Raw genomic sequence first — 16,315 nt, 5'->3', positions numbered from 1 at the left:
TTTATGTTTTACCTTGTATAAAATACTGCAATACATAGATTCCCCGTGGGTATTAGTGATACAAACTCTAATAGGATGAACCAAATGCCGCGGTTGTTATTCAGAGTTTTGTAACAAAAAACCAAACAAATGTATTATTAGGTTGGTAATGACGAGTTCAATACTTATGTTGTGTTTGGCACAAAGGAAAAAGGAAAACATTGGTAGGAAAATGATGAAAGTTGAAAAAACAAGTTGCATAAGTAAAAATTCAAATTCATTGTCTCGTCTCCACCCATCCAACGCTCCCAACTCCATCCCGAACCCCCACACCTAACCCTATTCCACCTCCATAATATTTTGGCTAGATTACATATACATACTCTTGAGATAAATTTTTTTACTTACTTACCAAACACTAAAAAATAAATAAAAAACCGCTTTGTTTTCCAAAAAGAAAAATGTCTAAAATACACCCCAACCTTTGCCTGAATTTGTTGTAACACATCTAACCTTTACGGGGGTCCTATTACTCCTGGATATAATTTTTAAGGAATTTCTTTGCCATTTATAAATTGAGCTGGATAACAATTCAAACACGTGCTGAATAAAATGCTAAAAAAACAAAGGAATCCAGTCATTTTCAGGCCATTTCTCTCTTCGAACAAAACAAAAAATTAGAATTCTCTCCTGCACTTTTAATTTTTTCATGGAGAAAGCGGTTGATTCTCTTGGAATATGATCTTGTAAATCACTATATTCTTACATAATCGAGTCTTGGCTTGTGCCGCGTTGGATTTTGATTTGATTTTTCAAGATAAATACCTAAAATGCTTTAAAAATACATTTTCCAGTCGCCTTTCGTATCAGATTCTTTGCTTTTGAGTAGACTGTAGACCCGCCTATCTAAAAGGTTAGCTTTTTCTCCTCCTTCTTCATCTGGGTTTTGCCTCTTAGAAGTAAAAATCTAAAAAAGCTACTCCGTTAGTTTTCACTTACAAATTACCGACTAAAGGAATTTCCCTTTACTCCAGTATAGGTTAGTTTATTGTTTCTTCTTTTCTTTTAATTTCTACTGTCTGACAATGTTACTACCGCTGCCTCATTTTATGAGCATGATGAGTGTGTATATTCGAGAAATATGAAGTTGCTTAATTGTGGTAAGTGGGTAAAACTTTGCATGTCCATAACGTTTTGATTTTTGGATAATGATATTTTAAAAGACAATAAAAGAAACTAGGGCAACTTGGTGCACAAAACATCCCGCATTAGAAAGGTTCGAAGATGCGCCGCACCCCAAGGGGTGTGATGTAGACAATAACAACATACCCAGTGTAGTCTCACAAGGTGGGGTCTGGAGAGGTAGGATGTATGCATACCTTACCCTATCTTTGTGGGGTGGAGGCTGTTTCTGATAGACCCTCGGCTCAAAAGAAAAACAAATCGAAATTTGTTTGCAAGAAAAGGGTGTGACATAGACTGCCTATCCTAATGCAAGCATTAGTAGCTGCTTCCACGGCTCGAACCCATGACCTATAGGTCACACGGAGACAACCTTACCGTTGCTCCAAGGTTCCCCATCGAGAATAAAAGAAACTAAAGGTTCTTTCTGGGCAGCTTCTAAAAAATTTATAGTAACTTGTGGAGTTGTCTGCTAATTGATTTGTTTATTTCCCATTTGAGCAATTTCCTGGGCTCTAGACACAGATGTGTTGCTGGTTTGGTATGTATAATAATAGCCAATAAATGGTTCATAGAGTTTGAAGTTTGTCTTTTGACCATGATTATTGCAATATAATGACTTCTGTGAAAAGTGAGTTGTAGGGGAATAAACCATTGTATAACTGTTCTTACTTCTATTTATTCTAAAACTTCTACTCTCACTAGTGCTTCCTTATAATTTAGCTTTTGATTAACTCTCCTGTTAGTTTTGTCAAGTAACACAATATCTATCTACAAGTAGCATGTACCATAAAGCCTCATCCTCATTATCACTAGTGAACCATATGCTGTAAGCCCACAGTTGCAAAGTGTGATTCCTCAATGCTTATTGAAAAACTCAGAAATTAGTTTATCCATGAACAAAATTTTGGGGGCATCCAAAGTTTGCAGGGGTAATTGCAGTCATTGTGATGGCAAACCTCCTTATAAAATAGGGAGAAAACAGTGGCCATTTTTGTATCCTTGTAATGCATATTGTTTCGTTCTCTAGGTTCTTTTCATTTTCTTCAATCCAAAAGGTACAAAGTCCCTTGCTTTACTACTCTCTGCTGGTCTTTGTGTTCAATTGGCCTTCATTCTTTTGTTTGCATTTTTTTGGGTGAACTCCAGATGTGTAAGTTATTCTTGGTTGCATGCTAATTTTCCTTCCTTTTCTTAAAGCCCGAAACTTGTAGTATCTTTCCGTTTGTTTGTTTTTCTTGCCTCATTTTTGCTTTCTCATTTCATAGGTTAGATCGTAGCCCAGATTTTTCTTCTTTGGTGTTTGTGAATTGGAAAATTTGTTAATGTTATGAAGGGTGAGATTCTTATGTGAGTATTGACTTGATGAGGGAGATTCATTATTTTAAAGCGCCTTAAGATAAGCCATTTTCCTGAGCTTTTCAGTAACACCAAACACAAATAAAACTGGCATTTAAATTCACTTTTATCAAGTTTACTCACTTCCCTCTCTGTCTTTATTAAAATAAATGTTTTTTTGTCATGAATTATGTGTTTGTGATGATTCAGAGTTTGGGACTATGAGAAAATGCGCTTTTGCCGAAAAAGACGCACAAAACTAGGAGAAGGAAGCAGCACCCAGCTCGATGAATCTGAAGCAGCAGATCTGCAAGTGGAGACACGTGTTGATTTTGTGCTGTGGCTTGAAAATGACGTGTCTCTGAACATTCTAATGCATTTGGATGATCCAACTGATGTGCTCTGTGCTGGCGCTGTTTCACGCCTTTGGCACCAATTTGGTGAGTTGTTGAAGCTTTCAATTTTTTCTTTGTATCCTTGTTTGGTACTCTTATTTTAGGGGTAAGGCTCCCCAGACCCCACTTTGTGTGATTTCACTGGGTATGTTGTTGTATTTTAGCAGTGAGACTGAAAAACTGTTATATTTCTCTCTGATCATGATACTACAGTCCTTAATGATGCTAATTTTCACTAATGGTAAGGCATAGACTGCATTTTCCTATTTCTATTGTGAGACTCTTCTTCTTTTTCCTATGCTTGCTATACTTAATGATCCTAAAAGCTCATAGTTGCTCTTTCTTTATATTCTTTCATACTTAAGTAAAGAGCCTTATCAATCAAAAAAAGTTAAAGAGCCTTTCTGCAGTGATGAGCAATGCCACTAAATCCACAATTTGAATATACCTGGAATGAGTACAAATAAGTGAAGCCTCAGAAAGAGGAAGGAGAATCCTCTTAAGGGTACAGCCAATCCAATCATAATCAAATTTCTTTGATTTGTTCTTAAAATACCATGTGCTAATTAATTCACGCATGAGACAAAGAACAGTGTAGATGAGAATCTCTTGAGGTTCAAAAGTTAAGGTTAGACCTTGACCAAATTACCTGGTCCTTCTTGTTCAAAAAGTAAGGTTAATCTGTGCATTTGAGAAGCTTGTCTCCTTGTCCAGTAAAATTGAAAGAATGAATATCTGTTTTGTCTAAGTAATTGTCAGAATAAAAGTTCTTCCCGTAAGCTGTATGGATTTGATGAAGATCTTTGGATATAATTGTTAAACTATGGATTTGATGAAGATCTTTGGATATAATTGTTAAACTAGTATATGACTTCTACTACATAGCATTTTTGTCCATTATCTTGTCTTCTCCAAGTATCGGACATTCAAGCACAATGTGCTGGTATTAGAATCCTTTGATGGTCTAGGTGAATTTTCCTGAGAATTGGGTTAGAAGATGAAAGTACCAATTGATAAATTCTCATCCTCCTTGTTTGCTACTTTTCTGAAATCTGGTGTGAGTGATTGTATCGCAACGCTATAGATATGTTGACGTAATTGTGTCTACTTGTTTTCCTATTCAATTTTTGGTTCAAATTTCAGAAAGTTCAGATCCTTATTAGCTGTTGCCACTATTTACTACATGGTTTAAAGGTTAAATGGTCAATTTTCTTAACTTCAGATGAACTGATTGTCCTTTCTTTGTTCTTTCCCGGGTGAATTGACTCACACTAAGCCCCGGAGTAGCTCCTTAGGCAGATTCATCTCCTTCCTTTTTTTGAGAGAGAATCGCTGTGGGAAATTCGCTGTTCTGATGGGGAAAATGATAGGGTAACAAATGTCTCTCTCTGTAAATTAGTCATAATGTGGTATTCTTTGTTCTTTTACGCGCTCCCAATTTGTGAGATGCATTAATTGCAAATGATTGGCTTTAACTATCAACCAATCAATTATGCCTTAACCCTAATTAATTTTGTCAACTACGGAATCCTTTGTGTCCATTCTTGCTGTATTCAGTGCTACTTCGTCCAATTCTCTACAATTCTCTCTTATAATTTAGAGGTTTTCTAAAACTAGACTAGATATTCTATAATTTTCATGCTTATCTTACATGGATCCTTTCCTGTATTATTTTCTGTCCTTGGCTAAATCCATGTTGATTCTGTGACAGAGACAACTATACTCCATGTAATTTAAATGTACCAACTACATCACTTCTTCTGGCTATACGATGTGGCATCAATTTTTCAGAATTTCACAATTTCTTTCATACAAAATTGATGCTATATTAAGCATTTCTTCAAGAAATCTAGGGATGCCATTTCTTCAACAAATGAGTTGATGGTCTACTTTTTGTTTGCAGTTGTTACTAATGGAATTTCCAAGCAACTCTGTCTGAGAATTTTCCGCAGCTTTGTAGAATTGCACGTATAACAGAACTATATGTGAGAGTAGCAGAAAGAAAAGATGTCGTGTCTAGCAATTCCTGTTGGGAGGCTCTAAACAGAGACCATCATGCTTATCTACTTCATGATATTGGAAAATCAAACATTTGTACAAGTGATTGCATACGTAATGCAGTTACCGATTCAATTAGGGACGATGATGATGATCTAGATGAAAGTATTTTCATTACTTTAATTCCAATGAACATGTATCGAAATAGACCTTAATACTGGTCAAGTAAAGGACACAGTGATCCCGATGCCCCCGAGAAGCTAATTTACAAATTGAAAGCTGATCTTTGTGTCATCACTGAGATAAATATACAACCTTTTGAAGGTGATTGTTCAGCTTCTTTCAATTTCTCTTATCATCACCTTGGGCACTAAATGCCCTCTCCCGTATTCGCGATCAAACTTCCATTTTTTTGTTGCTCTTTTGCTAATATGAAACGTTTCCGAATCAGTTTGGTTCCATTCAGGCAAGCCTAAACACTCCGCAAAATCTGTTCGATTTCGATTAGGACACCTCAAATCCTCAAGAGATAAGCGTGATCTCCTGCACTTGCCCGAGCAACAGCCTGCTGATGACGAGTTTGTTTGGACGTATACCTCGGAAGAATTCCCTATGAGACAGGTGCGGTATAAACTTTACTTTTTCCCAACACAGACAATCTTATTTACTAAATTGTCTTTTTTTTTTTCTGGCCTAGTCTCCCACTGGTGGAGGCACTAAGCTTTACTATGGTCAAGGCGCAAAGTCTTGTCCTAAGTAGGTGGAATAGTTCTCCACTGAGGGGGAGCACTAGTAGGCCTTATTCTGGCCAAGGCTTCAAACTCTTGTCATAAGTAAAAGGTATACTAGGTTAAACATCATCTCCAGATCTTCCAAAGGAGTGTCATAGAGAATCAACAGATTGAACTTTGATGGCCAGGAGAACCGCTTGCAACAGTTCAAGCCACCAGAGCCGGTGCTTTGCATTGGTGGATATCTGCAGATTGAACCATTGGGCAGCGCTCTGAGATGTGACATCGACGACTTATTTTACATACTGTCAGTGTTCAACACTTCTCTTTCTTAATTGAAAGTTATTTATTGGTCTTATCATTAGCAAGATGTTGTAGCTGACTTGTCTCTGTACTAATAAGGCTGGTTATATTATGCATTCTTCTGAATAGCAGTTTGGAGGAATGTAGATGAACGTTGGTTTCCATAGTGACAATCAATATTCACTACCATTCCAGTTTATTTACAACCCAAAGCTCTACTGAATTCAAAAAAACTTTCCGATTAGGAAAACATAAAGCAAACTAGGAGGGAAAAAAAAGAAGTGCTCCAGGTCATCGCTCCAAGGTACAAAAATCTTAAGATTAACACTGGAAAGCAAAAAGCGGTCTTCACTAGAAACTAAAGATTTGGATTCATTAAAGAACTGTCTGGACAAACTTGGTATAATAAAACAGATGTTATTGTTGTTATTATTATTATTTTTAAAAGCACATCCGAATACTCTGTAAAGAGGGATGGTGCTTTTCCTTTCCTATATGATCTGAATGCAGTTGATTCATATGTGCAGCATTTGCCACGTGAAAGCTAGAGGGCGGCCACTTTATTCCTTTGGCGTAAAGAACATCGAACCGTCTGGAGACTTTGTGCTACAGCACTAATTCTGAGCCATGTTGCAAAGCTTGTCTAAAGGAATTCATCCAAGATACGAGTGTTCCTGCAATAACGTTCGAAGTAGTTGTGCTTGAACATGCAGGTCTATTAAAGTTTAGTAAAAGGATTACCGGCCGTGTTTTTGGACCCATGACGTGGAATGATGACGGCAATTAGATGGACCAGAAAGTAATTCGATGTATTTGATATGAAAGAGAATGTTCTCTGGTAGTTCATTTGAAATAGTTTCTAAATTTTAGAAAGTATTAGATGGTGAGAGAAAGTTTCTCCATATCAAACGCCCTTTGTAGCTTAATGTCATGGTTTTCCCTTCTTTTAGTTCTCTACATCACTTTCCAAGTAAATTCCCTCCATTCTCTCTGATCATCTGTTACTAAGTTTTGCACCGGTGCTTTTTAGTTCTAGAGCTGCATAAATTCCTTTGTAGATGATATTATGCTGCTTGTGTATTATTCTTTCTTTCATAGTTAAACCTAATTGTTCAGGTGGGGAATGCAAGATGAAAAATATTTCAAGAAATAATTGGTTTCTCATTGAAAGTTCATCAGCGCTGGAGTAACACAAATATCTACTATGATTACTTCTCAGTTCAGGAATCCAAATAGGGATGCAGCATGGCAGCTCAGGTTTGTTTGCGCTGTGTGTTCCTGCTAAATTGCACACATGTTAATCGTAGGAAGAATGGTTCTGAAAGTAAATTCGATTTGCTAGTTTAGGCTCAACTCCTCGCTTTACGTTATTGGATCTACATATATGTTAGGTTGGGGCTTTGCGCTCTTCTTTCTGTATGGGACGATACGGGGCAGGGAAGAGAATGTGTCGAGGCGGCGGACAAAACAATTGCATTTTGGCTTTTCCTCGATGAGATCATCCCAGGGCATTACTAATGGATAAGAGAATTGAGCTGGCCTAAAAAGCGGGAGCTAATTAACCACTATTTCAAAACTTTTATGGGCTTTAACTTTGTTTTGGAAAAAGATTACTGTTGTTATAGGTTCTTCTAGATCCTTGGAGTCAATACGCTTAACTCAGGAGATATTTTTCTTATTTAATACTCCGTTCGGATTAAAAAAAAAAGTTCGCTTAGCTTTTTTTTTTTTGGGTTAAAAAGAGTATATTTATCAAATCAACAAAGAATTAATATTATTTTTTCAAATTTGCTCCTATTATGTAATAAAATTTCAATACCTATTTAATTAGAGACAGTTTAGTTAAATTACCTATTTTTTTTATTTCAATACCTATTTAATTAAAGACAATTTAGTTAAATTAATTATTTTTTTAAGAATTAGTATTTTCTCAATAGTGGTGCAAATAACTAGGTGAACACTCCTTTTTACCTTGAGGAGTACAAATCATGCGAACTTTAATGAACTCTTGAAAGGGGAAGTTGCGGCATTCAGCCTCTTGTAACTTGTGTCTAAATACAAATCTAGTCCACTATCTGAGAGATCCTCACCCCTAGTCCCACTAAAGACACTTGGATTTACTTTTGACTATGATCTGGACATGTTCTTGCAGTACAATATCTGGCCTTGAAATGTCATACCATTCAAATGTAGTAAATCCAAGACACTACATATCATTATTGAAGTTCTGTACCAAAATGAAAGATGCAGAAAACCAGATAACATTTTCACTGCAACATGTAGACAAGCTATTGAGTCGGGTTATTTATGAATTGGGTCTAATATCTTATCACATATTTAGCTGAACCCCACATATCTCACATTATAATTCCAATTAGAAGAGAAACATTTTTAATCGTAAAGGATAATTCGGATTCAATCGGTGGAAGAAGGGTCGTTTTTAATCGGAGAATTGATGTTAGGGCCTGTAACTTAGGGGCTATAGGGGTTCAATAAGTAGAACGAGGACAAATTTACTTTTTTTGCGCGGATTGCCCTTCATTTGGGTGGTCTCTAATTTTTGCCCTTCGTCTAATACGGTTCTGGGTCCGCCCAGCTCAATGATAAAAAAAAAAAAAGGAAATTTTTGCAAAGCAGATGTTTGGATTCGCAAGACAGCAAAACTCTATTTTGCGAATTCAAATTCTACCTTGCGATTTTTTTTAAAATTTTTGACTAAGCGGAAATTCAAACTCAAAACTAAAATTTTTTTAGCGAAGAACAAAAATTAAAGGTCACCCCCAGCGAACGGCAATCCTGCAAATTGCCCACAAATTTAAATCATTTCAATAAGTGAGGGGCATTTTGGCCCTTTTCCATTCTGAAATGATAACTAGATAATCCCATTATTGTGATTATAATACATTGTGTTTAACAAAAAAATAATTTCTCATAGTTAAATTATATTCTGAAATCGGCCCCTTTAGTAAAAACGACATTGTCCTAGTCGCCTATGCATCAGATTATTGACCGTAGCCCTGCCCATCTCTAAGGTTGTTTTTTCTCCTATTTCTTCATCTATAAATTACCGAGTATAAGAAATTTCATTCTTGTATTTGTGAATATTTCCCTTTACTCCAAATATTGTTTAAAGTTTTGATTTTTGGATAATGCTGTTTTTAAAGAGAAGAAAAGGTTCTTTCTGGGCAGCTTCTAAATAATTTCTAGTAACTTGTGTGGAGTTGTCTGTACTAATAAATGGTTCATAGAGGTTGAAGTTTGTCTTTTAACCTGGATTTATAATGACTTCTTCTGTAGGAATAAACCATTTGTATTACTGTTCTTGCTGTGACTTTATATACATTTAGTGAAACACTAGCATATCCAAGCATTAATATCTTAACTTTTTACAAATTCCAAATCCAGAAGAACTCTTATTTAAGTTCATTGACCTACGAGGAGCTATCCGTGATCATTTTTATTGCTTATTGTGCTAATGTTGTGTTCTTGTTATCAAGAACTTTGAACACACTTTTTTTAGACATGCCTAATTGGTATGATAGATATGCAAGTTATAGGTTTTGCCCAGGAACCGTCTTGATCTTAACTATCAATCAACTACTTTTCAAAATCAGTTATAAGAATCTTTTGTATCCATTCTGGTCTATGTGAGTCCATTTATTTCCATACTAGATAATTGTCGTTTAAGTCAAAACAGAGAATTTCTAAAATAAGATTCTTTAATATAACCTTGTCCTAACACTGGTGCACAAAGCTCTAGCCAGACTACAAAGGCTTTTGGCAAATCGCTGGACCTCAGGTTAATACGAATAGCTAAACTTTAGTTCTAACTAGGTGATATCGCCTATATGGATCCGCTGTTTCTAGTTCGTTCTATTCTTAGCTAAATCCTTAGATTATAAGTCTTTTAAGACAATTTCTTTCCATATGATTTTAGATGTACTTCGTCTTCTTTCAGCAATTTCAATCATTATTGTGTTTCACCTACTCACCAATGCATTTGCATGTCTATGCGGGACATGGGCAAAACCATCTCACTCAATCGTTTATCCTTTATTTGTGCTACTTGCACTCTATGTCGGATTTGATCAATCATACACTTGTCTAACATTATATGACTGCATTTCTATCTCAATAGCAGTATTTTTACGATACTCTTCTTGTGGATACGTTGGGTCTTAGAGGTCCAGTATTCACTCTCGTATAACATTGTTGGTCTCTCAATCCTTCTGTATGCTTGCATTTCAGTTTGTTAGGTATCTTGTATCCGTCTATTCTCATAATACACTCATAATATCATATATCAATCATCAAATTTCAGTTCTATGTGTTGTGTGTCCGTCAATCATGTCATTCTCTTAGAAGACACAAAACCACAATGACTTCTAATTTCACTTCATTCTTTTTATGGAGTCTAACTTACGCTGCATTTATTCTTACTTCTACTTATTCTAAAACTTTTAATCTCATTAGTGCTTCCCTATAGTTTAACTTTTGATTAACTCTCCTGTTAGTTTCGTCAAGTAACACAATATCTATCTAAAAGTAGCATAAGATAAAACCTCATCCTCACCATTATTAGTTAACCATCTGTTGTAATCCCGCAGTTGCAAAGTGACCCCTCTACAACGATTCCTCGGTGCTTATAGGAAAACTCAGAAATTAGTTTATCCATGATTGAAGTTTTGAGGCTTCCAATGTTTGCACGGATAGTTGCAGCCATTGGGATGTCAAACCTACTAACAGAATAGTGTGGAAACAGTGGCCATTTTGTATCCTTGTAATGCATATTGTTTCGTTCTCTAGGTTCTGTTCATTTTCGTCAATCCAAAAGGTACAAAGTCCGTTGCTTTACTACTCTCTGCTGGTCTTTGTGTTCAATTGGCCTTCATTCTTTTGTTGATTTTTTTTGGTGAACTCCAGATGTGTAGGTTTCTTGGTTGCATGCTAATTTTCCTTCCTTTTCTTAAAGCCCCAAATTGGTAGTATCTTCCGGTTGTTTATTTTTCTTGCCTCATGTTTGCTTTCTCATTTCATAGGTTAGATGGTATTCCAGAATTTTCTTCTTGGTGTTTATGAATTGGATAATTAGTTAATGTTATGAAGGATGAGATTTTTTATGTGAGTATTGACTTGATGAGAAAGTTTGTTCTTTTAAAGCGCCTTAAGAGAAGCCATTTTCGTGAGCCTTTCAGTAACACCAAAAACAAACATAAACTGCCATTTAAATTCATTTTTATCAATTTACTTACTTCCCTCTCAGCGTTCCTCAAAATAAATGTTTTTGTCATAAATTATGTGTTTGTGATGATTCAGAGTTTGAAACTTTGGGAAAATGCACTTTTGTGTGGAGACAGGTGTTGATTTTGTGCTGTGGCTTGAAACTGATGTGTCCCTGAACATTCTAATGCGTTTGGATGATCCAGCTGATGTGGTCTGTGCTGGTGCTGTTTCATGCCTCTGGCGCAAATTTGGTGAGTCGTTCAAGCTTTCACCTTTTTCTTTGTACAATTTCTCTCTCTCATCACTCCTAATGATGTTAATTTTCCACAAAAAGTAGTCATAGATTGCAATTTCCTATTTCTATTGTGAGACTCTTCTACTCATTTTCTATGCTTGCTATACTTATGAGCCTAAAAGCTCATTCTTGCTCTTTCTTTATATTCTTTCATCGTTATAGATACTTAAGTATAGAGTCTTACCGATCAAAAAAGTAAATTAAAGACCCTTTCTGCAGTGATAACATATTCGTTGTTTACATCTAGACCTAGTATGAGCAATGCCACTAAATCCGCCATATGAATATACCTGGAATGAGTACAAATAAGTGAAGCCTCAGAAAGAGGAAGGAGAATCCTCTTAAGGGTACAACCAACCGAATCATAATCAAATTTCTTTGCTTTCTTCTCAAATACCATGTGCAAATTAATTCACGTATGAGACAAAGAAACACTGTATATGAGAATCTCTCGAGGTTCAAAAAATAAGGTTAGACCTTGACCAAATTACCTGGTCCTTTTTGGTTTTCCCATGCGATATCAACAACCTAAAATGTTATGTAAGTTGAAATATTGTAATATGTCTCCGACCTTGGCTGTGAAGAACCTCTAATATGCGTCCATCTCTTGTGTCCCTATTTCTCTTTTATATTTTAGAAACTTTTGAGTTGATCGTTGAAATTATACTTGACAAGTCCAGATTTCTAATGACTTGATTCCAAAGTGTCTAAGTTAGGAAAGAGCTGAGATGGATATTACATGAACGCCAGATTAATCGGTCCTTAAACTTGAATATTGTTCCTTTTCAAAATTTATGGTATCAACAGCAGATCACAAAACCGAGAATAAGCTGATTAGGATATGTTTCTGATCCTGGCAGGGTAGAGTTAATTACCATATGCCTCTTTCTCTGTTTCTCATATGTGCGCCGTGTACCTTATGGTTCTTCTGTGCATTTTAGAAGCTTGTCTCCTCGTCCAGAAAAATTGAAAGAATGAAGATCTGCTTTCTCTAAGTAATTGTCAGAATAAAGTTCTTCCGATAAGCTGTATGGACTTGATGAAGATCTTTGGATGTAATTATTAGACTAGTGTATAACTTCTACTACATAGCATTGTTGTCTGTTATCTTGTCTTCTCCATGTTTCTTGGTTAATCCAAGTATCAGAAATTCAAGCACAATGTGCCGGTATTAGAATACTTTGATGGTCTAGGTGAATTCCTAAGAATTGGGTTAGAAGATGAAAGTACTAACTGATGAATTTTCATCCTCCTGGTTTGCTAGTTTTCTGAAATCTGTTGTGAGTGATTGTATCACAATGATGTAGATGTCTTGACGTAATTGTGTCTACTTGTTTTCCTATTCTAGTTCTGGTTCAAATTTCAAAAAGTTCAGATCCTTATTGCCACTATTTACATGCATGGTTTAAAGGTTAAATGGTTAATTTTCTTAACTTCAGATGAACTGATTGCCCTTTCTTTGTTCTTTCCCGGGTGAATTTACTCACACTAAGCCCAGGAGTAGCTCCTTACTTAGGCAGATTCATCTCCTTCCTTTTCTAGAGGGAATTGTTGTGGGAAATTCGCTGTTCTGATGGGGAAAACTATAGGGTAACATATATCTTTCTCTGTAAATTAGTAATAATGCATTAATGTGGTATTGTTTCTTCTTTTACGCACTCCCAATTTGTGAGATGTATTAATGCAAATGATCGGCTTTAACAATTAATCAATCAATTATGCCTTAACCCTAATTAATTTGTCAGCTATGGGAATCCTTTGTATCCATTCTGCTCTATTCAGGACTACTTCGTCTAATTCTAAATAATTTCTCTTATAAGCTAGAGGTTCTCTAAAACAAGAGATTCTATAAATTTTATGTTTATCCCTACATGGGTCCTTTGCTGTATTAAATTTCTATTTTTAGCTAAACCCATGTTGATTCTGTGACAGAGACAACTATACTCCATGTAATTATATGCGTACCAACTACATCACTTCTTCTGGCTTTATGATGTTGCATCAATTTTTCACAATTTCTCAATTTCCTTCATACAGAAAATTGATGCTATATTAAGCATTTCTTCAAGAAATCTAGGGATGCCATTTTTTGCTACTTAAAGGTCATTGAAGGTTTACTATCATTGGGAGAACGAATGAGTTGAACGTCTACTTATTTGTTTGCAGTGGCTACTAATGGAATTTCCAAGCATCTGTGTCTGAGAAAGTTTCCACAGCTTTCTAGAATTGCACGTATAGCAGAACCAGATTTGAGGGTAGCAGAAGGAAAAGATGTTGAGTCTAGCAATTCCAGTTGGGAGACTCTAAAAAGAGACCATAATGTTTATGCTTCTCTACTTCAAGCTATTGAAACATCAAATTCATGTCCAAGTAATTGCATAGGTAATGCAGTTAGCACTTCAAGTACGGACCATTATCCAGATGAAAGTATTGTGCATACTCTTGTTCCAAGAGACAGATATCAAGATTTACCTTCATACTGGTCAAGTATAGGACACAGTGATCCCAATGCTTCCGAGATGCTAGTTTACAAATTGAAAGCTGATCTTTGTGTCATCACTGAAATAAAGATACAACCTTTTAAAGGTGATTTGTTCATTCTCTCTTATCATCACCTTGGGCACTAAATTCCCTCTCGACCATTCCCAGTCAGACTTCCAAACTTTTTTTTGTTGCTCTTTTGCTAAGATACAAACATTTCCAAATCAGTTTATTTCCATCAAGGAAAGCCCATATACTCCGCAAAATCTGTTCGGTTTCGATTAGGACACCCCAAATCCTCAAGAGATAAGAGTGATCTCCTGCACTTGCCCGAGCGACAGCCTGCTGATGACAAGTTTATATGGACGTATACCTCAAAAGAACTCCCTCTGGAACAGGTACTTTACTTTTTCCCAACACAGACAAATCTTATGTGCTAATTTTTATTTTTATTTTCCCTGGTGGAGGCACTAAGCTTTATTCTGGTCAAGGCGCAAAGTCTTGTCCTAAGTAGGTGGAATAGTTCTCCACTGATTGGGAACACTTGTAGGCATTATTCTGGCCAAGGCTTCCAAGTCTTGTCATAAGTAAAAATTATACTAGGTTAAACATCAACTACAGGTACAGGCCTTTCCAAGGAGTGTCATAGAGTAATTTGCATAGGAGAATTAACAGATAAAACTTTGATGGCCAGGAAAACCGCTTGCAGCAGTTCAAGCTACCAGAATCGGTACTTTGCATTGGTGGATATCTGCAGATTGAACTGTTGGGCATAGCTGAGAGATGTGAGATTGACGACTTGTTTTAGATATGGTTAGTGTTCAACACTTTCCCCGGTCTTAATTGAAAGTTCTGTTCCGTTGGTCTATTCAGCAGCAAGATTTTGTAGCTGTCTTCTCTATGTACTACTGATGAGGCTTGAAATACCTCGAGTTACTAATTTCATCTGCCAAAGAAATTAAACCCATATTTTCTCTTCAAAACATACATTTCTAACTCAAGAAATGAGGCGTAAATTTGTAAATTAGGACAATTTTGAAAGTACTAGAGAACAATGTAACTTCTTTGGATATTCAATTGCCAATTATACTAACGAAATATTGATCTGTACTTGAAATGTTCCTTTTTCCTGTCCATTCCTAATCTAAGTCCATGTTTATCATTCATCAACTTCTTTCTTTTAGACAAAAGACTCATCCTTTTTGGTTATATTATGCATTCTTCTATTTCCCGTCATTCTTTTGAATGGCATTGTGGAGGAACCTTTTGTTTTCCATAGTGACAATCAATATTCACACTACCTTCCCAGTTTATTTACAGCCCAAATCACTGAATTAAGAGAACTTTCCAATTAGGAAACATGAAGCATGTAGAAGGAGGAATCTGGTCATCACTCCAGGTACTAAAATCTTAAGATTAACACTGGAAAGCAAAAAATTTGGTCTTCATCAAGAAAAGGGGAAATTATTCTATCCTGCTAGCATTTAAGATAACAAAAAGCAGAAAAAGGAACAGAGGGTGCTTGTTTTCACTGGAAACTAAGATTATTTAATATATAATGTCAAATGTAAGTGCTTGCTCCTTTCGTATGTGATCTGAAGACAGTTGATTCATATGTGCAGCATTCGCTATGTGGAAGTTAAGAGGGCGACCACTCCGTCCTGCCTTTGGTGTACAGAACATCGAACCGTCTGGAGACTTTGTGCTCAAGTACAAAGAGAGGTTCGCTAATCAATGTTGCAAAGCTTGTTAACAGAATTTATCCAAGATGCAAATGTACCTCCCATAACATTCGAAGAAGTAGTGCTTGAAGATGCAGGTCTATTGAAATATTAAGTAAAAGAATTACCTGCCTAGCTTTAGACCCATGAAGTAGAATGACGACGACAAGTAAATGGACCATAGAGAAGTTTGGTGTGCTTGATATGAATGATAACATCTCCAATAGTTCATTTGAAATAGTTTTTAACTGCTATTAGTGTTGGATAGTGAGATAAAGTTTCTTCTGGAAAAATAGTTTTCGGAAGATATTTTCTTTCATACCAATCACCCTTTGTAATATAACGCTATGATTTTCTCTTCTTTTAGTTTTCTACATTACTTTTCAAGTAATATCCTGCATTCTCCTTTGTAAATTCACACCAGTTCTTTTTAATTTTAGAGGCTGGAGCTGCATAAACTCCTTTGTAGATGAGATGATCCTGCTTGCGTATTTTCCTTTCTATCAGAGAGTTAAACCTAATCGTTCAGGTGGATATGCAAGATGAAAAATATTTCAGGAAATAATTTGTTTATCATTGAAAGTTCATCAGGAGCTGAATAAATACGCCTCTTTCAGAAGATAGTTTTTCTTATTTTTTATACAAATCATGTCACCTTTAGGAACTCTT

At 35.9% G+C, this 16,315-nt stretch overlaps 1 protein-coding gene and 1 long non-coding RNA gene across 2 annotated transcripts; both read left to right on the top strand.

Annotated features, from left to right (window-relative positions):
* Positions 1-619: 619 nt before the first annotated feature.
* Positions 620-16,116, top strand: LOC132645668 (F-box protein At4g00755-like). The gene is made up of 7 exons (XM_060362791.1): positions 620-892; positions 2,710-2,939; positions 11,284-11,400; positions 13,611-14,030; positions 14,154-14,323; positions 14,620-14,738; positions 15,548-16,116. The coding sequence occupies exons 2-6, from the start codon at positions 2,729-2,731 to the stop codon at positions 14,731-14,733; spliced, it is 1,032 nt and encodes a 343-aa protein (XP_060218774.1). The 5' UTR covers positions 620-892; positions 2,710-2,728; the 3' UTR covers positions 14,734-14,738; positions 15,548-16,116.
* Positions 5,520-6,988, top strand: LOC132645670 (uncharacterized). Its single transcript, XR_009584155.1, has 2 exons — positions 5,520-5,930; positions 6,454-6,988. It is a non-coding gene; the product is annotated as an uncharacterized LOC132645670 (long non-coding RNA).
* Positions 16,117-16,315: the final 199 nt, after the last annotated feature.

The sequence above is a fragment of the Lycium barbarum genome, chromosome 6, assembly GCF_019175385.1.
Source record: "Lycium barbarum isolate Lr01 chromosome 6, ASM1917538v2, whole genome shotgun sequence".
Classification (NCBI taxonomy): Eukaryota; Viridiplantae; Streptophyta; class Magnoliopsida; order Solanales; family Solanaceae; genus Lycium; species Lycium barbarum.
The sequence above is the reverse complement of the archived record's forward strand: the minus strand, read 5'-3'. Positions and strand labels throughout refer to the sequence as shown.

Excerpts from the sequence above, each read along its gene's own strand:
- LOC132645668 (XM_060362791.1), top strand. The coding sequence starts at position 2,729 with ATGCGCTTTTGCCGAAAAAGACGCACAAAACTAGGAGAAGGAAGCAGC. Across the intron at positions 2,940-11,283 it reads ACGCCTTTGGCACCAATTTG|GTGTTGATTTTGTGCTGTGG; the intron begins GTGAGTTGTTGA and ends GTGTGGAGACAG. Across the intron at positions 14,031-14,153 it reads AAAGATACAACCTTTTAAAG|TTTATTTCCATCAAGGAAAG; the intron begins GTGATTTGTTCA and ends TTTCCAAATCAG.